The 27,413-nt window shown below is 32.9% G+C and overlaps 1 protein-coding gene across 1 annotated transcript; it reads left to right on the top strand.

Annotated features, from left to right (window-relative positions):
- The first annotated feature begins 161 nt into the window (after positions 1 to 161).
- LOC128235233 (hemicentin-1-like) lies at positions 162 to 27,413 on the top strand. Its single transcript, XM_052950015.1, has 16 exons — positions 162 to 350; positions 11,143 to 11,480; positions 14,412 to 14,708; positions 17,839 to 18,150; positions 20,108 to 20,404; positions 20,494 to 20,790; positions 20,936 to 21,001; positions 22,106 to 22,405; positions 22,697 to 22,999; positions 23,317 to 23,613; positions 24,126 to 24,275; positions 25,009 to 25,030; positions 25,509 to 25,597; positions 26,007 to 26,022; positions 26,198 to 26,277; positions 26,909 to 27,413. Exons 2-16 carry the CDS (start codon positions 11,300 to 11,302, stop codon positions 26,962 to 26,964), a joined length of 2,763 nt encoding a protein of 920 aa, XP_052805975.1. The 5' UTR covers positions 162 to 350; positions 11,143 to 11,299; the 3' UTR covers positions 26,965 to 27,413.

Raw genomic sequence — 27,413 nt, 5'->3', positions numbered from 1 at the left:
AATGACACTGCAAGCCAACGGTTCTTCTGATAATGTTGCATCTGTGCCCGTGAACAGCGCATTGACGCTAACATGCACTGTACCTGTTAACGCTCTATCAAGTAATTACTACAGAACACACACAGGAGCAGATGTATTCATGGTTCTACAAATAGCTCCAGGTTCAGGAGACACATGCTTGGAGCATCCATCATATAAGATTCCTAGTTATATGTCTTGCTCCTGCATGGACGCTCCCGTCTACAGTTGCACTTTGAGGTCGGTAACAAGCGCTATGGACGGGGACAGGTGGACGTGTTCACATGGAAATGGGTTGGATCGTAGTAATAGTGTGCAGCTACATGTTCAGGGTAGGTTTAATTATGTATATTTATATTAAAGCAAATTTGTTAGAAAAACGTCAAGACATTACACGTAACAAATCAAATTATATAAACAAGGAGTGCCCGAAGGTATTATAATGTAGTAATTCAGTAAGGTTGACAATACTTCTTTAAATTTCACTTAACTGCATCTGTTGTTTTTGTACAATGATATGTTGTTATCAATTGCAATATACTGAGTTTCTTATTTCTACTTTCTTTAGTTATCAATTGAAAAATATATATAACGCTAAAATGTTGAGCTCTCGGACAAATTTTGATCCGGGGTTGTTATCTTGACTATAAATTTACATCATCCTTAGTAAGTTGTTTTATATTGTACTCGGTATATTTAATACTACATTTCATAACCACATTGAAACATCTTGTTTTCGTATGTATATCAAACATGCAACTATTTCCAAATTTTTACCTAGATAACTTACTTAAACAAGACCACTCCGGGTAATCATTGGAGCCATAACATTTTGTTCACTTAGGTGAATGACTGTAAAATACTCTTCTTGCAAATTTTGAGCTACGGAGTGATTTTTTTCTCGACATGAATAGCCCCTCCTCCTTTTCCCTTTAAAGACACCAATCTGAAAATATGTAAACACAATCGTTAGATTTTTGCCTTATAATACCTGGAATACAGAATTGGAATTACGACGACCATTTGCTATCAAGTATTAATTTATTAGACACAAAATGAACCTTAAAGTCCGCGAAGCTGTGTGGTAGTAGGTCATACTTTAAAAAGGTCGAAACTGATATTAATTCAGTTAATTGTTAATTTTCATGTTATGAAATTGCAACAGTTTTTTCACAATTCGTTTCCTTCTCAATTACTATTCATGAGCACCACAACCTATTCATTGGCACCACAACGTTCAGAAAATCGAGCATAGTGCAGCAAGTATAACAAATAAAGTTCTAAAATTTGTAACGCGGCAACCTTTTGTCAATAAAAAAGCCACACACATGTAAAGAAAATGCTTAAACCTTAAAATGCTTGTACGAGAACAATTCTCACGAAAATCTAGATTTTTACGTTGTCAACACTAACGTCTAGCAAGTTATGCAAGTTCTAGACGATCAGATATTATATTTTATTCAGAACTTTTATATTTAGAACAACTCATGGCCGTTCCTATGTGGAACTACATTCTCCAATTTTTTTAATTTACTCGTATAAACCTCTAAAAATGAAAAATAAGAAACCATACTCACTGTTTACGTCAATATTCCACTCATTGGCACTATAACGGAAGACGCGTTGGAGCATTTTCAACACATAACAAAATGTTATGGCTCCAATGATTACCCGGCGTGAAGACATGATGAAAGTAATTTAAACAAACCTTTCGGAGAATAACTGATCACATTATCACCTCAAATACAATTTAGATATGCTGTTTTGTCAAGAAAATGAAACTGGTCTAATATGGAACAACACAAATCTTAAATAAAACGGCGAAGAGATGTCTCAATCTACATGACATTAACTCTTCTTTAATTGGGCACTTACTCATAGATCATGTTAAGGAAAAACGGATTTGTGTTAGTATCTTGGTTATTAATATATGAAAATTCATGCTAATCCGTGACCTTCCATAATAAGAAAAGGCACGGCCTTACAGTGCCAGTGTTGTTGGTCTTTCTACGCCTGTGTAGATTGTGACTAGTTAGATGTGTACACAGTTTCATGTTGATATATTGAACGGTTTCTGCCTTAGGTTAAAGTTTTGGAATGACTTTTTCAAAATGGCAAGTGAAATACATTGAAAAATGTCAGATGGACTAGCAATGTAAGTCTTGCAATGTAAGTGTACATCGTCACTAATAACGCATATAGTTTCAAACGAATTTAAGTTGAAGCCATCGTCAAAGTTGTTTGCAGCTACAGCAAGGCAATAACAATAACTCAACAGTTCAGAAATTAGGTAATCGTATCTTGCGTACTACTATACTATGGATGTTTAACAATCGTATTTGGAAAGCTTAAGAAGACAGGCAGAGGTGTTCAATTCAACATAAGTTTATTTTACGTCCAGTTTTCGTACAATTTGATATACAATGACGAAAGACATAAAACCCGCCCCTAGAATTAAGCAAAGAAAACAAGTTTCATTTAAAGGCAAAATGTGCATTACTATGAAACAGAATATAACATGTTGCATTCAGCAGGGAGATTATGTTTCAGTACTGTTCCCTACATAAATGCTGTACTAGTTCAATAATTCCGTAGCTCTAGTGATTTGAATTAAAACGCGTTGTCACACATGAAGAATGGGTCTATTTTAATAAGAATTTGGGCCAAGAAACAAGAAAAGTGTGTTGCCATTTGTGACTTTTATACAGATACTAGATTATAAGAGTAATAACTCAAGTCCTTTATTAAAACAGCCCCCTGGTTAAAAATAATAAACACATCAAATTGAATAAATCACTGGTCACACATGATGCGGTAATAAGGTCAACATTCTTTTGTGTCATAACATGCATATATATATAATAATTCAGATCATAAACTAGGACTGATCGTGACTTGTGTTCTTGACAATTTCTTTCATCATACATAGTTACTTTTTCTGCTACTATTCATCGTACAAAATATGTAAAATTATGTTCAATATTCTATTTTGCAATTAGGTGTATATTCTTTAATAGTAATAACTTCTACTATCATTTTTCGGCGATAGCTGCTTAACCTTAGTTTTTCCATAGATGTTAGAAAAATGACATAGATTGCAGATCAATCAACTATTGCATTTAAAGAATAATGTCGAAGAATGTGAAGGAAAGTAAAAGTTTTGTGTGGGTTACAGGAACGGCGGCGAGCCTACGAGAGGCACTAATAAGATGAAGCACTGAAATAATGCTTTTTCGATACTTACTTTTAATTGCTTTCCTTATTAAACAACTTTCTGTAAAAACACACCAAATGTAATATTTAAGTACAAAACATTAAATTATTTTAGAACATAATATGTTTTAGTTATTTATTGTCTATAGAGAAGCCCTTGCGCGTATTTTGTAATCTGCAATGATGTGACGTATCCCTCTGGAAAATCATCTATAGAAAACAAACAACAGATCCAGTTTCTCTTCCCAAAAATAACCTCCGAATTCTCCATATTTAGAAAAAATCCCCAACAAAAAGTAATATATTTTGATAAATCCTAAACAAAATAGAATAATTTCAATTGCAATGTGTTTTGTTTTTGTAAAAAAGCGAAGATGTTGAATGAACGTAGGACGACCGTTAATTGACCATACCTTAACACTACTTAGGAAAACAATCAACTCAAGAACTCATTCACCTATGAAAGATGAATGTATTCATTAAGACAGAGGAAAAAGAGAGATTGTTTTTCTTTTGCTGAAAAAAAACCCACCCTAAATATCAACCGTAAAGTATATAAATTGGCAGTTGTGGATCTTGAAAATAACATTTTTGACACTCTACAGATAACAAAAACATAACTCAATGCCTTTATCATTGCAACTAGTCAGATTATTTCCATTATCTTGATGTATACATTGTTGTGAAATAATTTGCCTTTTCACCAATAGTGTCAAAACCCCTTTCACGTAACACCGTCGTGTTAACATTATGCAATTTTATAACGTTTATATTTTATAATGTCTTATCATTGCGTCATTCATTCTCACCTCCTTCTCTAAGTTTTACCTTTATAATATTTGTAATTGTGTAAACGTTTGGCCATGATTTGTTAATTAACGAAGATAAAACTGTGATTATTGGATAATTATTTAATGGAGTAATTATCGTATTTTATCTTGAAAAGGCTAATAAGAACAATGATACACATTATTAAAGTAGAAATAGAATACACAATTTAAACATTATTATGATTGCAAAGATGTGTGGCGTATAAATAACCCAGACATTCATAATTCTACTTTGAATTCTTATCACTTGCCTCTTATATTATGCATATTTGATTATTTTCTGGTCTCTTCAAATATCTGGTGGTTTGAGATTTGACCACTCAATTGTATAGTTTGATTAAAATTTCTCAACTGAGCAACTTGGTCCTGGATATTTCAAACTAAATAATTGAGTTATACTTGATGATCAATACCAAAAGTATATATTAGTGAACTCGTTGGCTAACCCGAACGTATTGTGGGGACCAATTAAAGTTACTATCAGAAAAAAAATCTTTTAAAATGAAAACATAAACTTTAGAAGAACTGTTTAACTTTGAAGACCAAAATATTTTACAATTCAAGTTTCAAAACGATGAAAGTGCACTTTTCAATTAGTCTATTGTCTTTTTCGCAAGACAAGTATAACTTTGATCGAAAAGGTCAAGTATTTCCAAATTAAATATGAAAAAAGTATCGTGCATTGGACGTTTTTAATTGTTGCAAAAAGTGTAACAAAATTCATTTTTTACCCAATGTTATATTGATTTATCTTATAAAGTTAAGTTATAAACAGATGACTGAAACCTGCAAGAAAAACATTGTTGTAATCTTAAAAACTTAAAAAGTGTGTGATAAATATTACACTGATGACACTCTGTTTTGGACACCATGACTTAGTTAAGTCCTCAAGATTATAGCTTAATCATCATAAAAGTAAACCAATTCTACTACAAAATCTATACACATGTAACTTTGATTTTGAATAAGCATTATCTCGATAGAAATGATATTTTATTAAATTTATTCCATGATTTTTTTTTAAAAATAAAGTTCGAAAATATGATTAAATTCGCACTATTTTTTAATTACCCATATATTTGTGCTTGTGAACGGAACACTGAATTGTCGATTAAACAAATTTGTTTAATCATAGTTATCGAATTAGTAAAAACCCGCTTCAATTAAAGCTACACTCTCACAGATTGAACGTTTTGACAACTTTTTAATGTTTTGTCTTGGAACGAGCCAATTTTTGCGAAAATCCTTGGAAAGCAGTTATATAAGACTGCTGACAAAATATTCGATCGCAGATTTTTATATTTAAGTTCAAAAATTGATGTTTTATGCATTTTTCATAAACAGTAAGTAACGGTTTAAGCCATAAAATATTAATTTTCGAATGGAAGTATGAAAATCTAATCTGATCTCTTGTCAGATGTCTTTTATCAGTGGTTTGCAGATATTTACGCAAAAATTTGCTCATTCCAAGACAAAAAAAAAAAGAAGTTGTCAAAACAGTAATTCTATGAGAGTGCAGCTTTAAAATCATTCAATTTATTTTGATGAAATCTCATGGAAAAAGGAAGTCTAGAAAATATCCGAAATCAAAATCCAACAGCGATAAGGGGCCAACGATTATTGGATTAATGACAAAATACAGTATTCATCTTAATTGGAGACATTTTATCACCTACCTACGTCATTTCCGTAAAGTGCAACAACTATACTGCGCCAATTAGTCACTTAATTGAAAGGGTGTATAGATGACAACTATACACGTGCATTATTGGTTAAATTGTGTTGATTTTGGTGCGTCAAATGATTCGCAGAAACAATCATGTGCAGGCTTATTGACTGAATAATAATGTGCAACAGTCCTATTAGATATGAAAAATAACAAGAGAACATGTAGAATATAATGAAAATGATGTAGTTCAAACCTATGCGCACAGGGACGCTCAACAAAAAATACAAATTGGAATGGCCTTATTGAATGCCCCGAGTAATAATAGATATCTAACAAATACACAGTTTTTCTGTTGACTTATCTATATAACAATCGATTTTTTTGTATATGACGACTTATTTCACAAAATGATATAAAAAATATATCATCTATTATTAATCAACCTTTACGTATTTGACGAGATACGGGGACAATTGCGATACCAATACTAGACAATTGAAGACAATATATGCCAGAACTCGCTCAATATCGACCAAACTCGGCCAATACCAACAAAACTCGGCTAATATGAGTTTCCTCCATTTTGATTGGTTACAAAACTCATCTTATATAGGATTTGAGGAATGGGCCATTTTCATTGGCTGTCGAAACTCGCCTAATATGAGAAATATGATGGAAATTCTTTTTAAAGGTAGCCATTTTGTTTTCCGTTTTCCGACTGTTTTGAAAATTTTGTGCTCCGTATAAACCTATTTGGAATACTTGAACCTATTGAATGCTTGAACCACTTTGTACGGTTTGATTTTACAGTTGTATTCAACCCGTTGGTGGATTTTACGACTATCATGATTTTGTTAACCGACAAAATGGACGACGAAGGTGAAACATTTGACGTTTTGGCAAACGATTTACGAAATTAAGACCAAAAGACATGCTTCCTTACAATGTACAGTGCTTTATTCATAAGAATGTGCAATGTCAGTTTAAGGATGCATGTCAAAATCAGCAAAGTCAAGTCTAGAAAAGCAGACACCATGAATGAATAATAGATAAATACGGCTTCAATGTTAACTAAAGGTAAGTTATAAGAATGTTTTTAACCAAAATGGTATTAGTTAATTAATAAAATACTCATTAATTAGGTGATTTCATATTGGCCCAGTTATTTGTCCTCGGTCAGCTGTATTTGCCTTCGCCCTTTCGGGCTCAGGTAAATACAGCTAACCTCGGACAAATAACTAGCCAAATATGAATTCACCTAATTAATAACATTATAATATATTTGTTAATAAGGATCTGCATCTAAATATTTCATCCATCAACAATGAGCAAAGCAGAATGATACCTTGTCAAACTCTGCAAAATAAAAGTTTTTTTCTTAAATGAGGCTTGGACGAAAACAAATGTGTCTGTTACCCGTAACCCGATCGACCGTATTATTTTACCGCCGACCGTTGTTATTGCAAAATATGAAATGTCAAATTTAGTAATCTTTAGCCTGTTGTGATAACGAAATTTTAGTCGTGTCCGAAATTATCGCTTAAAAACAGATCGGTTTTCGGTATGATTATACAAACATTGCAACAAGTTATCTATTAGGTTACCTTAAAATGCCTCAAAATAGAGCACAATAACGCAAAGCCGGTAGTTCTGCCAATACAGAATTCTGTATACTGGAATGTACCAAAAAAAGAAGTTCCCTATCGACCCATCTTTTTTCAGCGTGTTACAGGAAACAGACACATTGTATTTTAAGGCTTCGCCATAATTTAACATCAACTCTGAGAATAACGCTTATAATTTCATTAAAACGTTATGTGCAAAACAGATCTTTCACCTCAGGTTTAACAGTAAAAGTTCCTTTCTCGATGCATGTTTGCAAAAACAACTCCACTGCGACTGTGACAATACACCTGTTTTCTGATTTAGTTCTATCACATTGCACAATGTAGCACTTATATCAGTATATCAAAGTTAATTCAGTGTTCCCCAATGCCTTATAAAGTAGTGCCATAATTAACAGCGTGCTGATGAGATTTACGGATATCAGCATATTTCATGAAATATATGTTCATATCAACAAGGAAACCGAAACCTCCAGAGGCAAACCTAGCAATATCAAAATAGTTCTTGACTATGCATGAGTTGGAATAGACAGTTGCGATCAGTTGAAAGTTGTCAGCCTATCCTATTCATTATAATGCAACCTACCACAGTTATTTCAATTGGTTTAAAGCTATTTTTTTCGGCTTTGTTACTAATGTCGAAAAGCATAAATTGTACTCATTTTAATTAAAAAATTTCCAGTGAAACTTTTGATAAGAGAATTTACCATCCTAGAGGCATTTGTCTGTCACATGTATTAACTGAACTATTAAGTGCAACAAAATCCCAATTGGATGGGTATGGCTCATCTTTACAAAATCCTGGTCACCAACAGGTTCCCCTTTATGATCAGAGGTGGATTTGATAGATCCTTACATTTTATCAGGTCCAGGTAAATTCACATATATGCTGGATGACCCAAGTACCGCGAACGTCAGAATGAGTCAACGTCTATTTGAATGAAATAAACAATGGCAAATAAATTAATGATTAAGATATATTATTTTATGTCCATGCTGTCAAAAGCATGTAGTTTTAACTACAACTGCATGCCCATCATACCTGTTTAAATAATTCATAAACCCAGAATCATCCGCCATTTTGTTCATTTTTGAACTCTATTACCATGACGATCCTATTGGACCAATCAGATATTTACAAAATACTCATAACGTGACGTACATTCAATACAACCTGTACCTAAACGATGCACAAAACACTAAGAAACGTAAAAGAAAGTTTAAGTAAATCAGGTGTTTTAAATACACCATATGCAGACTATTGTGGAAATTTTATGATTCCGCTTACACACATAACACAGCAAAAATATGTCTATTTTTACAATTGAAAGTTAGTAAAAAAATGCACCGAAAATGGCCATGGCGTGCATGCATGCTGGTATTTATTTTTGCCTGTGTTTTTGTGTGTGTTTTGTTATCTTTTATGTTTGCATTGATAATGAATTTTTGTTGTACGCCCTATTGTAAATATGTTATGTCACACAGCTTATTATGATTATTATTATTATTATTATTATTATTATTATTATTATTATCATTATTATAATTATTATTATTATTATTATTAATTATTATTATTATTATTATTATTATTATTATTATTATTATTATTATTATTAAAAGTATTTATTATTATTATTATTATTATTATTAATATTATTATTATTATTATTATTATTATTATTATTTTAAAGTAGTGATGTGAAATGTTGTGAAAGTGGTGGTCAGACATGAATCAACTATTGCATAGGCGACTTTGTTTACATGACCATGCCATGAATATGGTGAAGGTACACAACCTAGAGCAAAAAGCTACAGTAAAACATGCAATAGTATTTTATAATGAACGTGTTTTCATTTATAGCTATTCATTTTCGGAATAAATTCTGTATTAATATCAGTCATGGTTTTTGGAGTGGTTTCTCCACTGAAACTTGTCATGCATATATCAGACAGGAAAATAATAAAGTTAATGTTGTTGGCATTGTCCACTTAGATCCCCAGAAAGCCGGTGATACTATAGACGATTCCTTCTTTATCATTTTACCTTAAGCCTCCGGATTTGGCCTTGATATTTTTATCTTTCCTACAAGCAGCAACTTGTCGCATTTTCAGGTATATATTCCTCGACCGCAAATGTCACATGTGGTGTCCCTCAAGGATTCTTTTGTTGGTCCTTTGTTCTTTTTAATTTAGGTGACGGATTTGTCAACATTGGTAAGGAATGAACTTCTGCTATTTGTGAATGATCGTGTTATACTTGTATATGGTAAAAATATTTTAATGTAGAGAATGCTTTAACTAAAATGTCAAATATTTAGTAAGCCAATGGTTAATTGATATTTTGGTTAAACCTAGTCTATAATATAAGTTCGGGACACAAACGTAGGTCACAGGTAAATCTGAATATAACTTGTATTATAACTGCTGTTGAATCCACTTTGGGGTCACCTTAGATCAGAATATTTCTCTTAGTTCTATGGCCGACTCAGGTCTAAAGGAAGCAAATGCTAGATTAAAGTATCATTATCGTAATATTATTTTGACTAGTCATATTAACACATAGCTTGTGTTATCAATCCCACTATGATTATGTACGTTCTGTATGGTATGGTTTGAGTCAAATTCTTATAAATAGGTTACAAACTAATAAATATAAATCAATAACATTTGTGCTTCATCATGACTCCAGGTCTTATGTCGGTCCAGAACAATTTTTATCCCTGAACTGGTTAGCAGTTGAAAACGGGTTGAACAAATTATGCTGTGTCAGGTTTTTAAGGTTCAAACTAAGATGGCTCTAGATGATATGACTGACAATTGGATTGCTCAGGGCTTTGTTCATACTCACAACAATAGGCTTAAGAGTAAATGAGTATTTAATGAGTATTTGTGTAACAAAATTGTTATGCATTCAGTCTTATTTACTTATTGCATATATTTCGGAATAATACATTTTCATTTTTGGTTTGTTGTCTTGTAACAAATGATTCACACACTATTTCATGACATGAACTTTCCTATCATTGTTAAATGCATTTAACAGTAAAATGGATATATCAATTTGTCCTGTTATTTGTTATCTTGGTTAATTTGGAGTAATACATATGTCTTCTATCATCATATATTATTTGATATATTCATGGGTTTTGTGCAATACACATTTGTAATCATCTTTTTTAAAAAACAGGACACATATTTATATTTTTATCAGCACATTTGCCTCTCTTTGTAATGCAACTGTAAACCACAATGTAAATGAGAACTGGCACTTAAATGTGTTATCCTTGCTATGTTGTATCATCGATTTTCAGGGCATGACATAGTATGTCTTATTTAATTTTTGATATGATATGTGATGTTGTAAACCATAAACTAGTTTCTACCTTTGCCGAAATGAATCCATCCATCCATCCATCCAACTATCGATACATCCATACATCTTTGACAGTTTCATTAAATAAAAACAAGGCGCGTCTTGTGATAAATAATTATATATATGCAGATGAAATGTAAAGTCATAAGGTGGGATCTGTCTAATTCGAAAAATGTGATTACATTATGTATGATATGACAAAAGTGTTGAATTTGTACCTACATTGATAAACAAAATTGAACGCATTACTCTTACAATATTAGTATATTTCATTATATATCATTTGAACGAAATTCTATTTTCATCAAGACAGAAAATCAGTATTGATGGTTTTGGTATAACTTCATTTTCCTTATCATGTCTTCGTTATACCAGCAGAATTATGTACACTAACTCATTAATACATTTCAGTTCCTATCACATCGGTGAACATAATAGAACCTGCAGACTCAACAGTGACGATAAATGAAGGCACTTATGGACATTTAAATGTAGGACGTCAGGTGGTCTTCCCCAAGCAACGATCAAATGGTTCAAGGTGACAGGAGACACGTGCTACCAGTCTGGAATGGAGATCACATCTTTAGGTTCCGACCCTTTTGTCAGTGATGTGGACGGCTTGAAGCAAGTAGAAAGTACCCTGACCTTCACCGGTGCTCGGACAGATAATGGACAGAGAATATGTTGCACTGCCAGTAATGTGGCCGGAGTGCAACTCATGTCTGGGACCAAATTACTGGATGTCAAATGTAAGACACATATTAAAAGAAAAAAAGTGGGTAAGCAGTTGTATTTCCCCGCAATGTTCCCGCGTTTTTACATTGTTTAAAGTTCGGTATTACAAAGTATATCTAGTACGTTTGTTTTCTGAACAGAAACTTAATTCGAAACTTATATAAAAAGACTTATACACACATTGTTTTAAAATTGATTTATCAAATTAAGGTGTAAACATGTTTAATTCCGGTTTCACGACTCACTATATTTTATTTGCTCCGACCTGAAATTTTTTATTGCCTTGAGAAATATGGTAAATATTATTTGTTGGATTCTTTTTCTTTTAAAAGTTAAAATGAAATTTGTTTGGCTTTTAACAATACCTGTGATGCTTATATCGATTGTTTTGGATGTTCTTAAGCATTTCATTTATAATGTTTGGTAAAAGAAAAGAAAAATGCCTAATAGAAAAAATCCGACCTACTTTCCTATTTTTTTCTGGAGGGGGGGGCGTAAAACCGGAAACAAACATTTATTTTTAACGCCTTGTTACTTTTAACGATAGTATACTACATAAATTGGCATACAACCATATGTTTCAATTCATTTTCTGTTTTATTGTGTCAGAAGGTCTTGGGTATACATATAGGTTTGATATTCAGAAACAATCAAGGTTTAATTTCTGTTCGTAAACTGTTCAGATGATTTTCTTACCTTTTAAAGTTTAGATTTCGTGTTACCTCAACCAATGCTTATAATGTTTACTAACTTAAAGAATTACCGGATGAAATGTGGTTTTTCAAACATCGTCCTACTTATTTAGTTATAGAGCGCAGGAAACATAAAGAAGAACAACTAAAACATTAACAATGGAATAATTACACCTTTAGAAAACAAGAAAAAGTATCGCAAAAATGAAAAAAAAATCGTTTTATGCAAACCAAAGAAACAATTCAAGAAAGCGATGTAAACATCCATACAAGTTTAACAGTGAATTTGTCAATTCAGTTGATCGTTATTTAACACTTGTGTTCATTTAATCCGAAAGAACGCGCATTGGCAGCAATCTTTATTTGGTTTTGTGCTTACATATTGAATTCGAAACTATGAGGAACGGTAGTCTATTAAAACGTTAGCTGGTCTGTAGAGTTCTTGGACAAAAACACACACTTACATATGTATCTAATATTAAAATATAAGAATCATAATTACAGTCCATTTGAAGATTTGAAGCATTATGGCATGACCGTATTATCGTTAATGTATTTCTTTACATCGGAATTTCTAAACATACCATGATACCTTTGAAACAGGTATCGATGCCATGTAAGCGTTTTTTTCCGAATACATTAGATACAATGTACACTATTATAAGGAATATTGAACTTTATTATAAGGAAATCATAAAAAACATAACACAATTATATGATAATTTTATGCACTTCTGCTTTAGTCTCGCTTCAAAAGGAGAATGTTTTCCTTATTTGACGGACGTCATTTGTGATCCGGTTATCGTCATTTTGGTGATATGAAAGTTTTATACGCGAAATTCTTAGTACGTTCTTCGGCTTCTTTCACATTAAAACAGCACAGTATACTAATCTCTCGTTCCGTTACGTGTTATTTGGGTCCACATTTTACATTTCGTTTGTGGAGACAAAACTCAGTTTGAGGTATCTCTTTATGTTTGCTTTCAAAGCATTTGCTCCAAAAATTTCAGACATGGATGATAGTATAATGCCTAAATTGTCGATAAAATTTAAGATAAATTATTTTTTAATTGACGAACGAAATCGGGAAGTCCGCTTGAGGTACATGAACCAATTTGTTTGAATATAGTCGATATGTGAAAATACATTCAGTCTTCATTAAACTTGAGACGGTGTTTTGCTAAGCATCGACACACTTTTCAAACGAGTTGAACGTATGGTTGAATGTAACGAGTTTTATAACCAATTCAAACATTGCGAATCATTTTTAACGGTACTTATATATGGTGTGTATTTTGGTATTGTAGCAATTAACCTGATTATAAAATAATTCACGGCGCATAAGTGATATGACCCCATTCAATATGTTTTCATATATAACTAGCGTAATAACTATGCATGACAGAAAAATGTGTACATATGCGCTGTCACAAAAACGAAAACCAACATCAACAACGATGTTTTTAAACAAAATCCTGTCGGTGTTTGTGAACTCAGCACCATGATGAAACGAATGGCGAACAAGGCTTGTCTTAATCCAAACAAACTATTCCTTGATCACAGCGCCTGAAAAGACATCGTCCAAAAATGAATGGCAACAATGTCCCTGCCAGCCAGGTTATGCAAATATCGGGCCACAAGAACATTGCATCTATAAACAACAATTGCCACATAAATCCAAATCAAACAATGACATATCCAACATACTCTACTCAGGGGAAAGAGATCTATTTGTTATTGTAAATATAATGTTTTTATGTCGGAAAATTTTCTTTCCTGCGGATGAGGCATCCTAATAGCACAAAATGCAAATTATCCGCACTAGGATACGACAATGCGTATTGATTAAACATTGACCTAGATTTCGACCGTAATTTGGTTATGCCAAAAGTTTAATCTCAAATTCGTATTTATTTTGAATTAAATTTATTAAACTACACAGAGCCTCGTTTTTGTCGTTTAAAAAAGAATTCATTTAATAAATTCGATATAAAATAACAATCATTTGAGATCCTCTAAATAATTCTGAAATAATCAAACTCTTATAATAACTTCTGAGGAGATCATAATATATTGTCTAATGATTTATTTCATTTATTGATATTGATGATGATAAAGATGCTGCTGCTGCTGCTGCTGCTGATGATGATGATGATGATAATGATGATGATGATGATGATGATGATGATGATGATGATGATGATGATGATGATTAAATGACCAGTACTTAATTGACAACTATACTGGTTTCAGATGCACCTTCATCCCCTCCAGCCATTAGAGGATATGCCAATGGCAGTACCTACAGTATGATCGAAAACAGCACAGAAAGTCTGACATGCAGCAGTAAGGGCGGTAAACCACTGGCCACTCTAACCTGGAAGTGCTTTAACAACCAGATGTCCGATCCTACTGAACAAGACCATACAGTTACAAGGGTTGTACAGTGGACAGCGAGGCGTTATGAGAATGCCAGGTGCACGTGTATTGCCTCGCACATGATGATACCAGATCAACTTCAAAGCGCCTTTGTCAATGTTAACATTCTATGTAAGTGAATGATGTTTTGTTATGTTCCTGTTTATTTACGTATAGCCATCATCGTATCGGCTAATTAAAAATGGTCTACAATTGATTGTTGAATCGACACGAATACTACAGTAACACTGCGGTAATCATATATATATAGAATATTGTCGAAGTTTTAGGAACAGAACAGAACTATATTAGACATGAACCAATCACGTACATAGTCAAAGACTCTTATATATTTACCTAAGTAAATTCACATTGAACATTTGAAGTCGCTTAACAAGTTTTTAATTCATGGACTTCGAGCTGATACTCCGATAAGGCTTAAATCTTTAGTTTTCACGTACTTTCAAAACTCCATAAGTTTTTAAGGTAATGCATATTGAAATACGGAACTTTTCACTACTAAGATGTCGACAAAAATGTAAAGCTTTAAAAACCAAGCGTTATCCAGCGACTAGGATAAATAGATCTCATATATAGATATGTAATCAATATATCATACTTTGAAATAAGGTTAAGAACTTAATCAAACATGGACAATAATTAGTTCATAAACATTTGGAGACTTCTTTAAATGATATGTCTCAAAATATATTAAGAAAATACTGGAACGTGAACAAATACCACTTTTATTATTAGATGGCCGTTATAATATGGAGATAAGACAGACGCACTTAATGAATATTATGCATCCATTTCTACAATTGACAACAATGAATAGGAGTTACCTCCGTATGTCTTATGGTCTGTTAAAACTATTTTTCATTTTAAGTGTCAGAAAAAGACAAATTCGATATACTGTTACGAGCTTGCCGTCATTCACGGGCGGCCGCTCTACTACCAGTTTCTGATGGCAATGTAGATTCAAACAATACAGCTTCAAACAAACCTTTCTAAAGTAAACCTAGTTAGTACCTTTAACGTAAAATGGTATGTTTCTCCATAAAAGCCAATACACATCATGCAGCACTGATTAAAATATGCAATAGCACTTCATTATATTTTTATCTCGTTTTTAATGTGATAAAAGAGCCACGTGTTGGCTGCTGCAAATATCAGCCTACCTAGTGACCTAAAATTGTCAAAATAAACGATTGAAAACGCTGTCAATATTGTTTTCAGTATATGATGTAAAACGAGTTTTTGAATAAGGTGAAAGTAAACTGCAGCAATGACTGAATTAATATAAGACATTCATAACAATATACAGGTGCATACTATTGCTATGCCTTACACATATAGGAATAGTTATTGTTAAGGCATATAATTGATTGCTTAAAATCTCATATTACTTAAGTGCGAAAAGCCCGGTTTCCCGAGAAAAGCCGTTATCAATTTTAAAAGTACATGTATGATATTTCGTATGTGGCTTTTCACGAAAAACCCATTTTTGCGTGTCTTTAAGAACGCACTCCAATTATTTCATTTTTGTCACGTTAACGTTGAAAAACTGTTTAAACATATAAGAAAGGTTTCAATTCTGGAAAACAACTGTAAAAGTACATGTTTGATATTGCATATCTGGCTTTTTACGAACATGCCGGCTCTAAGCGGTTATTTGCAAAAAGCTCGTTCTTTGCGGATTTCAAGAAAACGTTCTCCGCGCGTATTGTCACAAGCTTAACACGGTCTGTATCAATCTATGATAAAATGAAATAAATTGGTTGGCCTTCATATGCAAACAGACGAAAATATACAAAAGGTAACTGTCGTGTATGAAGCAAAAAGTGGCACGCTACCAGTGTATTTGCAAGAAATAATACCGCCTGCGATTCCTACAACAACAAATTATATATTTCGAAGTTATAGCAATTTCGTAAACTTTCCTCGCATATAGTTATTTTCAAAGTTTATTATTCCATCAACTGTTGAATTATTTAATTAATTAGAACATAACATTACAACATCTCCTTCAGTTTGAACATTTGAAGCAAATTTAATAGAAAAAAGGAAGGTCTGTTCTTTTTTCCGAAGTACTTTCTGTCGGGAGAATTTGCTTACTCCGTAATATATGCTAGTATAAGTTAGAATCAACCTTAAACATAAAGAATTGGTGTCTGCAATGTGGAATATATGATATCAACAATGTTGTCTTTGTTTAATTATAAAAATCAAGGATTTACATAATTATACACAACGTGGTAATAAAATTATGAAAGGTAAGCATTGAACTTTACATACATGTTCATTGAGTTGTATTACTGGCACTGTGGTGGGTCAATACACATATTGCATTATGGTTTACATCATTAGTAGTAAATGTATTACATGTATTATGTTAGGAGTAAAAAACATAACATGAACAATTATTCTGTGATTTGGCAGCGAATCGTAATATTTTGCAATCCTGGATTCTGTTTTGTTAATAGAATTGTGAACAGTTTTACCCTTAAATTGAAATTTTCATTCTTTGGTGGATATAGTTCGCCTTGCGGTTGTGGTTTTATTCAATGTTTGACACATGTGACCATTTATGGGACATTATAACACATTGGTTTGTTGTTTTCACTTATCGTTTATTTGGAAGATGGAATAATAATTGTTTTATAGTTATTATATTATAAGTCTGTTGGGATTATCCCTAAAAACCCATTTGGGATGTCCTAAATTTCCGTGAGGGTATGTTTTTATTTTCAGCGTATGTCTGACTTTATATTTTATGATACTGCTAAATACTCCAAAGGCATTTTATAAGATAGACAAATATTGTAATTTTCATTTTTGAGAATTCCCATTTCTGAACGGGAAAATCAATAAATGCTCACATTATGCACACCAAACATTAATATTCGATAACAATTTATAGCTTTTCTTTAAATGAACATTCCCCATTGTAAATCCTCCACGTACTGACAATTACGGGCAAAATGCCCGTTGGTTGCCGTTGGGATATTCCGAATTGATATTTCGAAAATCTCCACGGGCAAGCCGACTTTGGATTCATTTTTCTACGATTTGTAATAATTTTTAAAATTTATATTACACATTAAGGTAACTTCTTGTGAGTGGTGCATAACAATTTCTATATGTTAAATAGAGGAACAAAGTTTGTCAATATTCTGTAGTGGCAAACTTAAATTGTTGTTTAAACCTTGTGCGTGTTTGCAATCACTACTTTGCTTATCCAAAATTGTTTGAAATTCAGATCCACCATCTACGCCTCTATTCAGAGTGGCCAATGTTCACGTTGGTTCCAGCATCAAGATCGTACGCGACAGTACACAAACTGTTGAATGTTACAGTTCTGGCAACCCAGCTCCAACATCGAGCAACTTTACATGGAGAAGGGGCTCCACTGCATTTGGCAGGAGTCCAGTTTTGAAATGGCCGGGTGGAGTCAAGGTTGTTGATGAAGGCAGCTACACGTGTACCGTAGAAACAACTTTGACACCAACAAACCAAAGTAAAGACGCCAAAGTTACTGCGAGTTCATCGCCGCTAGAAATCACTGTGTTATGTAAGTACATTTGACATATTAACTACCATAACGTATTTCAACAAACAAATGCATTTAATGGCTTTTAAAATAATGTAATCATATTGTACATTCAAAAACTTAGAACAAGGTATTTCGGCATGGAAAAGACCTGTGCACGTGATTTATATCAAGACAGAAACTGTTATATAACATGAATACTTCGTGGGGTATTTATATGAACTTAAATTCAGAAAGGATATTAAAGTTATATAGCTGTTAAGGATTATCATTGTTATAAAAACATATATTAAATATATACGACAATGAGGTTTCGCCTTCGCTCACTCTATATTGTAAACAAAATGGGAACAATGTATTTTTAGTACTCTTTCTGTTTCGACCACTCACTCCACTTTAGCTGGGCCACACAATTTAAGTGGGGTGACCTTAACTTTTGGAGCGAATTACATAATTGCTGGAAATGTTCATGAGAACCTATTCAGATATGACTTGTAAACCTTTTTATTGAGTCTACATATATTCATATTATTGATATTTCCACATGCTAAAATTAAGTTTGTTTTGTTATATATGATGACACAATTCATTTAGGGTGTCATTTCTTATTTACGAGCTTCATTGTAAGTGACATAAGCGAAACAATTGAAATCTCTTGGCGAGCTATTTCCTTGCACGTTGGCAGGTATTTTTTTGAAAAACTAAACCCGTCCTCGTGCACAAGGAGACCACCTGACGAGGTTTCTACTGTTTATTCAGGTCATTCTGAAATATAAAATCATGACCAATCAGAAGGGTAAGTTTGTATGACTATTGACTGAGACCAGTCAATGCATTGGCTACCATTTTGTCCTTGGTCGATTCATGTTTACATGTGAACGCTTTCCAAAAATTGAATATCGATCAGAAATTATTCAATATAATGCAATATTCGAAAACGTTCTTTACCATTGTTCGAATTTCGATCAAACTTAAGGAAATTGTATAGCATCACTTAAAGGTGTGTTGCGAATAAACGTGTTAACGTATTTGACAGGTCTTGGTCGCACTTTAAGAATAATGTTCTGCGATATGGATTTTTTAATAATACTTCTATTATTTATAGCATTTTAGTCAAACTTTTGCAGAATTGAAAAGCATCATGGGAAGGTATGTCGCACATAATGATTGCCGCTCTCACCATATAGGTCAAGGTTACACCTCAAAGCATTATTTCGTTTCTCAGCAATAGCTTTTTAATTATTTTTGGTAATGTATTCAATCTTATCTGAATTGTTATGCACAATTTGAAGGTGTGTCGAGATTCAAAACTGTGTTCCAATAAAGGTCACAGATTGAGGTCAATGGTCCACAATATCTTTATATGGATTTCATAGCTACACTTTGTGTTTCAAACCTAACTTTTAAATATTTGTGTGAATTCAACGAAAAATCTCATTAATTGTAGAACACAGTGGGAAGTTGTGCATAGCATAACACTGTATCCTCTCATCGTTATATTTATAGGTCAAGGTTCAAACAATGGCTAGTATAGCAAAACATTTAGTCAGCCACAGATGTTTATGTAGTATGTACTCAAATGTCAGTATATTTCACTGATTTTAAGAGCTGGATGAACAGATTGGTCATGTATGGAATATCTGATCTGTCCTCCAAAGTTCAAGGTAACACTTGGCTGTTAATATTGCCAAATCTGTCATTCAGTTTCCCATAGAAAATTATATCAGAATGGTTTTAGTTATTCATAGAATATTACATCTGATCGTATCAAAGCTGTAATAACTAATAGAAGATATCATCTGATTCGTTGTTTACATTTGTGGAATATTATACCTGCATGACTTTAGTATCTCTGAGAAGAGAATATAGCATTTTAATGGCTTTAGTTAATAAAAATAAAACACATCTGCATTGTTAAAGTTACTCATACAATATAACATTTAATGACTATGATGATTAACAGGGATTTGTATTTCAGATCCTCCTGGATTGCCAACTATACATTTGGACAGTAGTTCAGGACCAGTAATAGATGGTCCGTTAACACTTGTGGTTCAGAGACCGTTCACTCTTGCATGCAATGCTTTTTCAAAACCTCCTGGCAGCTACACTTGGACAGGAGGAGTTAACGTTGTCCAAGGTCAGCTAATACAAGACACGCTTACCACCAAAGTTAACACAAGCAGGATGTGTACTGCAAGCAGTAGACTTAACCCTTCAGTAGGAGAAGCCAGCACAAGAACTTCTTCAGCTTATGTCACGATAAACATAAACTGTGAGTAGTTTCTTATGAAAAGACGTGAAATTTGTTTTTAAGACGTTGAAAAAGCCTTAATTAATAAATCAACGGTTATTTTCACTCAGATCCTCCTGAAAGTGTGAATATAAGGCATGAGTCAGTATCCGGAACCATCATTAATTCCGAGTTAAGAGTAATCGAGGGAGATGCGACCAAACTATACTGCAGTGTACAAAGTCAGCCGGCTTCGTCATATTCATGGTCAGGAGTAGGCATTCACTCGCTTGGTAATACTATGGTATACAGCAACACGCGCCCGAAACAGACTGGTGTCCTATCGTGCTTGGTGGAAAACAATATGACGCATCTAATTCAAGCTGTAAAGGGATTGGCGTCAAGAAACATTTCCTTAAATGTTCTTTGTAAGTTTGTCTTTCTACTTTCTTTTCATATAGACGATCTTTTCTTTTACATTTAGATAGTTTTGTTAAATATTATTTATCAGCGCAGTTCAAAGTTAGGTTTTTTAAATAATCGTTTTAAAGTCAGTGTTTATTGTATCTCTAGATCCACCAAAGCTTCGCGTTTTACACAGACTAAATTCAGTAGAAGGAAGTACTCTATTGGTCCAATGTGAGTATGCTAACGGTAACCCGATAGCAACAAACGCAATGATCACCAGAACAGTTTTGACCAAACCTTGAATATATGACATATGGTGTCGTCTTCCTTCTAGTCCCTATTTTCCAATTCATTTATTTCATATAGTTTGGCTTAGATTTTAGTTAAAATACAAAAACATGTTTCGGTATGCAACGTTTGTAAATTCGTTGTTTTGATATAGTTTACTACATAATTGAATATTACTCACCGGCCATCGCTTATTTTTCCTTTATGAGTGCGTAATTAAAGTAATAAAGCTTAGAGAACAGCGTTTTTCTTCATATTTAATTATTTTATTTTCAAGCACATTTTTTCTTTACAATATACGTTTCCGAGATGTGTTCATTCTATTTACATCTTTAAGTATCGAAGATATTCGAAACATAAAGGTTAATTAGTCTTTAACAAGTAGTCATGTATCTTTTTATAAACACAACTAATACCAACCAAAACTAGCCAAAAACGCACTAGTCGGTGATTACGTGTTCTTTTAATGACTCCTGACCTGAATCTTAAAAGTAATACCTCAGCACGTATATATACACAATGGTCACTAAGGTAACGTTTTGCAAGGATTAAACTTATAATGGCCTTTAACATACAGTAAAACTGCGGTTGTTCGAACAGGCGATCTTTCGAGAACTGGAAGTCATTCAAGTTTGAAGCCTAGTATATGTTTGGGTATTGGGGTTGTTTTTGTACTTTTTTGTATTAAAATACTTGCTTTTAATTACGTTTATGATTGGATTTCATATATACCGTGAATGCAATTGAAATTGTTATTTTGTGATTAATTTTATAATAGTAGAGAATTAATGAGGGATTATGCCTGAGTGATGATTCACCAAATCTTAAATCAAATTGATTCTAGTAGTGAATTAACATAGTAACTTTTTATTTGTCTGAAAAACAACAACATCAACAACAACAGACTTTGGAATGATATACTGCAGTTAGATGCTAGTTATTTAAAACATGAATACCAACGGCAGCTACGGACCTGACACGAGCAGTGAGGAAAAATATCAATGTATCGTATGGTAATGGAACTATAAGGGTTTTTATTTTTTTCAGACAATACATCGATTTCTATTTTTGACTTCATCGCCTTTCCAAACCAATACATCGTTACCATCAAAGAGTCGGATCGGCTTGTACTCTTATGTGGTGTTTTTAGCAACCCAAATTCTACTATCAGATTAAAACAAAAACACATGGCAACCATCATAATGGAAAGAGAAAATGTTCGTGAAGTAGTGTACGTAATTCAAAATGTCTCATGCTCTGATGCTGCTGTCTACACATGCTCCGCTTTTAACAACTACACAGATGTGGAAAGAGCGCCATCTAAAGAGTTGCAGTTGTTGGTGGAATGTATGCGTTTTATACACATATTTTATTCAAGACTTTCTAGGCATCCATTAGAGAGTAGTTTATTCCTGCTATGTGTAATGTACATGCGGAATACAGTGTTTGCCTATCACATACATTTATCATAAGTAGCAAATTATAAAAACAGTTTCTAACATATTTGCATGTATCAAGTGTAGATGCAATACATATTTTGTACATTATACAATAATTTATACGAAATATCTTTGGGAAATAGTACAAGAAGTCCGACTATCAGTACGAATTAGTCATGAATCGTTTTGTCTGTTACAGGCTCCCCAAGGCCATCTGATAGTCATGCATATTTAACACGAAATGCTACTGGATCCGTTCATAGAAATGTCACTTTTGCATTTATGGCCGTTGCGTATCCACCGCCGATGTTTGAATGGCAAATGTGGAATGGAACATCGTATAACAAAGTTTATGGGGACAAATATGTTATCACATCATCAGATCTGCTCACAACATTAACCATTTTGAATATTCAAGTGGACGATTTTGGCTCATATATTCTGAATGTTTCGAATGGAATACAACCAAATTTGCGAGAACTGTTTTACCTAAATCCACAAGGTATGTATCTATTGACAAAATGTGATCGCATTGTTTGTTTAAGTTTTGTTTATATATCATTGCGCTTTAAAATAGGTTAACATATCTTAGTTCAATCCTTTTCTGTTCCTTAATAACGCCATACGTTTTGCAATCAATTTCAATGTTTCCTCGTCTGAGTAGTAATATATATGTTGTTTAAAGGACTACTTATACATTCTAAGTAATGGTCCTAATTTTAATCACCTGACCGTTTTATCATGATCTAAATAAAAACGGACATAAAACCCTTCAATGTAATTTTAAGTTACATAATGTATTTTTTTAAATTTAACTAGATGTGCCACAGTGTCCTATAAACTTTACACTGCTTTCAAAGTCTACTACAATGGCAACAGTGCAGTGGAATGGAGGGTTTAATGGAGGACTCCAGCAGACATTTGTTCTGGTTTACAAGAAGCGCTTTGAGGCAAAATACTTTACTCTTTCGAAGCTAGAAGATAAGGCAACATACTTATACAATCTGAAACTAACAGATTTAGAGGAGGGTCAACTATACGATGTTCTTTTATTTTCACTGAACTCGATTGGCTCATGCAAAGAAAATATATCTCTGGAAGTCGAAACAGACACAAGTTAGTTTCATTATTTGGTTGCGAAAACAAATTTGTCACTGATGCCTTTCGGTGATATATTATTGTGATTTTCTTACTTGTTTTAGACACTGGCCCGGTTTACAGTTATACCTTTAATGTTGCGTTCACATTGCTGTGTTGACCTCACGATTTTAAATTCACATATAAGTTACCAATTCACACCTATTTACTCGAATCCTAGTTTACAATTGGCATGCAATAATCATAAACATTCATTGTCGTTCGATTTCTTTGCATAATCGACACTAAATTAGTCCACTAAAAAACTTTTCTGAAATATTTGAAAACCTAAAATAGGGTAGCAAAGCATGACACTCAGAGGAATCAACATTTACTATAACCGAACGTTTGAATCATGATTTACTTCTGTAAAACGTCAAAGCTATAATTACTCGTTCACGTATCTTAATAAAACAACCATAGTCAAAATGTTTAAACAAATCATTTTAAAGGGTCTGTTTAAGTAATAACCTTATTTTTATCATTTGCAGAAATCAGAACCCCTAATCAAGCTGCTGTTATTGGTGGTTTAGTTAGTGGAAGTATCGTGGTAGTTATTGTTGTTATCGTCCTAGTCTTCATCCTGAGACAAAAATACACTCTGAACTGTTCCTGTGACATGTCCCTATCGAGGAAAAAAGGTGTACTATGTGTTACTCATCATGTTCGCTTGTTTTAGATCAAACGTTGCAAAGTAAACCAGCGACGACAATTTCACTACGAAACACGTTTATATCCATTGCAACAGTCACATTCAATTATAACATAACATATAACGAAAGCACATTTCTAAGGCCTAACATGCACGGAATGAGATAACCACAGTGTCCAAAATAATGTACAGTCAGGGTCTACAAAAATACGTAAACTAAGTTTCAAAGTACTTTGAAACTTCAGTTTCTTATCGCTTGCCGTACTTGCTGGATATTTATGTAATGTCTCAACAACATTCCTATCATTTGCTATAACATGTTTTTTATCAATGAAATTACCTGCGCTGGATTATTGTTTTACATAGGCATTCTAGACCAGTGTGATACTATTTTCTTAATTTTGCCAGACAATTCTCTTTATAAATCCCTAAATTAAACAACAACAGTAACAACAGGATCACTATACAATGACTATCGAATTCTGTTTTCGTCTCTCATCGACGCGTGATAATAACTATTTCATGCAAAGACTAAAGAAGCACGGATTGAAGTAAAAGCAATATTTGGTCGCTTTTTAAATATTTTTTTGTGTAAATAGTATTACGGATTCCACTTAAAAATAAGCAGTATTTCAGCTTTCAGGCCCCAAATTAATCACTATTCCACATAATTAATTTTTTTTATAAATATTTGCTGAAGAAATTTATCCATTAATTTTCAGATGCAAATTCAGGTCAAAACTGGTAAGTTTCATTATTTGTGCTGATACCACATTTTGAAAAAACTTACTTTCAGTGAATCATTGTACATGTCCATTCTATCAGTAATTTTAAAGTTGTTTTTGATTGCCCGTTGTTTGGTTTTGAATGGACAAAATTTCTTCAAGTTTGAACGCACGACGCCCGTCTGTCTGTCACCGATAAATACATATAGGCAGACGGACGAGCGTTGCGCGCCGTCCACTAAGTTATCCGCTTTATAACTCGAGGACATTGTGTCCATTCAACACAAACAATAACTTATTTACTTAGAAAAGCGATTACTTGTTGGTCGTTTTACTAACAGTTCGCTCATCAGTATTTATTGTGTCCCAATAGAAGTTATTTTTAAAAAAAAAATAAAAGTTTTATGTAAACATAACTTGTTACAGTATTAAAAATTGAAAGAGTACCGTTCATGAGGTCCAACACGTACAATGGCATATTGAAATACATTTTTAAGCCACGGTGCTGACAACTCGGGATATAACGCTGCCGTAACGTACGAAGTTGTGTCTGCGCCAAAAGAATCGCCAATTTACGATTCATTAAGTAAGGAAACACTGTGTAATATACGTTTTTTTCGTTGTTTCTATTATTTTCTTAGCATGTATTATGTTCTCTTTCCGTTCCGGTGGTTCCAATTGGTTAAATGTCAGTAAGGCGTAGCCACAACAGTACAACTGTGAAACCAGGTTTGACAAAAACGTGTTATCAAAAATAAGGTTGTTGATGGCAAACTACGGTCTATATCACTTCTACTTAAAATAAAGTAAAAAAGAAGCTCGTGCAATATTATAACTTAAGTTGGTAATGCGGTGTTGTAATGAGCAATAGTATCTTCGTCGATTTGCAAAGGCTTACACCTTGAAAGTAATAGTCTAAGTACATTTATTGTGTATTAAGTATATCGACAGAAACATCAAAATTTAAATTAATGTGTACTCTGTTTTTATTTCAGAGGATGGAAAGGATGGGTAAGAAATTTAAACCAAAACAGTATAAGTTATAGATACTTGATTTAAAAAGAAAATATATATATATAACAACTTAAGTAATATCAGTTAGTGGTGACCAAAATAAATCTTATTATAATTATTGATCATATTCGAGTTAAGTGCAATATAATTAATGTTTTGAAAACCCTTTCAGACCTGAAAATCTGCACGTGTATATGCAGCTGAAGGAGTCTAATCAAAAGTCACTTGCTTGTTACGAGAATGTAAATAAAGGTAAGAAAAGTGGGACCATCAACGTAAGTTACTTGTACGATTGTTTTTTAAATATCTGTTCCGAAATTACAGCTTAAGTGGTCAGTTTAAGCAAAGTGCACATGTTTTTGCAATTCAATTTATGACAGTCACTTAATATTAACCGGAAACTATTGGTCTTAGATTGTGTTGTACGATCGTTGATAGGATGACAACTATGTTTACTAGTGTATATCTGCCTCAAAGAAGAGTTATTGCTTATCGCTTATAAAATTCATGATAAACATATACGTGTAATACACACTGGAGATGCTTCGGAAGCACAGAATGAGTCTATAATTTAAGAATGGCAGTTTTGGTCTGTGTAATAATAAGTTCATTGAATAGTCATATCCAACATGTTACCCTGTATGAAGCTGCATACGTAAGACCATATTTATTACAACATTACTTTTTCTTATTAAAATTGACATGAACACTCTATAAAATACACTAAACCGGCTTTATGTTTAAACTTTTTGCTACTGAGCTTGTTTCTGTAGCTTTTTGCATAAATATTAACTTCTTTTGAAATCATTTCAGCTCAATAATGTAGCATCGTGAGGTAATGAGATTATTGTTTTCTAAATCATTTATCCTTTTTTGTTTGCAGAGGAACCCGTTTACCAAAACACGGTGTTGAAAACTCCAGTGCAGACAGTGATTTAAGGAGTAAAAATAACTGGAGCTCATATGAGAGATTATCTTCATTTAACTACGGAATAGTTTTGTTGTGAGGTATCTTCATTCAAAAATTCTATTCTGATGTGTACATTACGAACACGTACTGTGAAACACATTTACTTAACGGAAAAAGGTCGATGATCCTACATGACAGAACTTACAATTGACACATGTAATAGTAAACTCATACTAGGTTAACACATTATTTAAGATTGATGTATGCGTATTTTTCATGAATAAAATACTTTTATTTGTTATGAAATAATTACCTTTTAATGTCAATTCATGAACAGTACGTAGTATATCACTAATGTTTTTTTTCAATACACTAGTGGATACATGAGATTATTATATATATGAAAACAGTTAATAATGTTCTGCTTATTTATTTTTTCTTTCCATGTAGCCTGGTGTTTGTTCATTGATACATGCAA

The sequence above is a fragment of the Mya arenaria genome, chromosome 5, assembly GCF_026914265.1.
Source record: "Mya arenaria isolate MELC-2E11 chromosome 5, ASM2691426v1".
Taxonomy (NCBI): Eukaryota; Metazoa; Mollusca; class Bivalvia; order Myida; family Myidae; genus Mya; species Mya arenaria.
The sequence above is the reverse complement of the archived record's forward strand: the minus strand, read 5'-3'. Positions and strand labels throughout refer to the sequence as shown.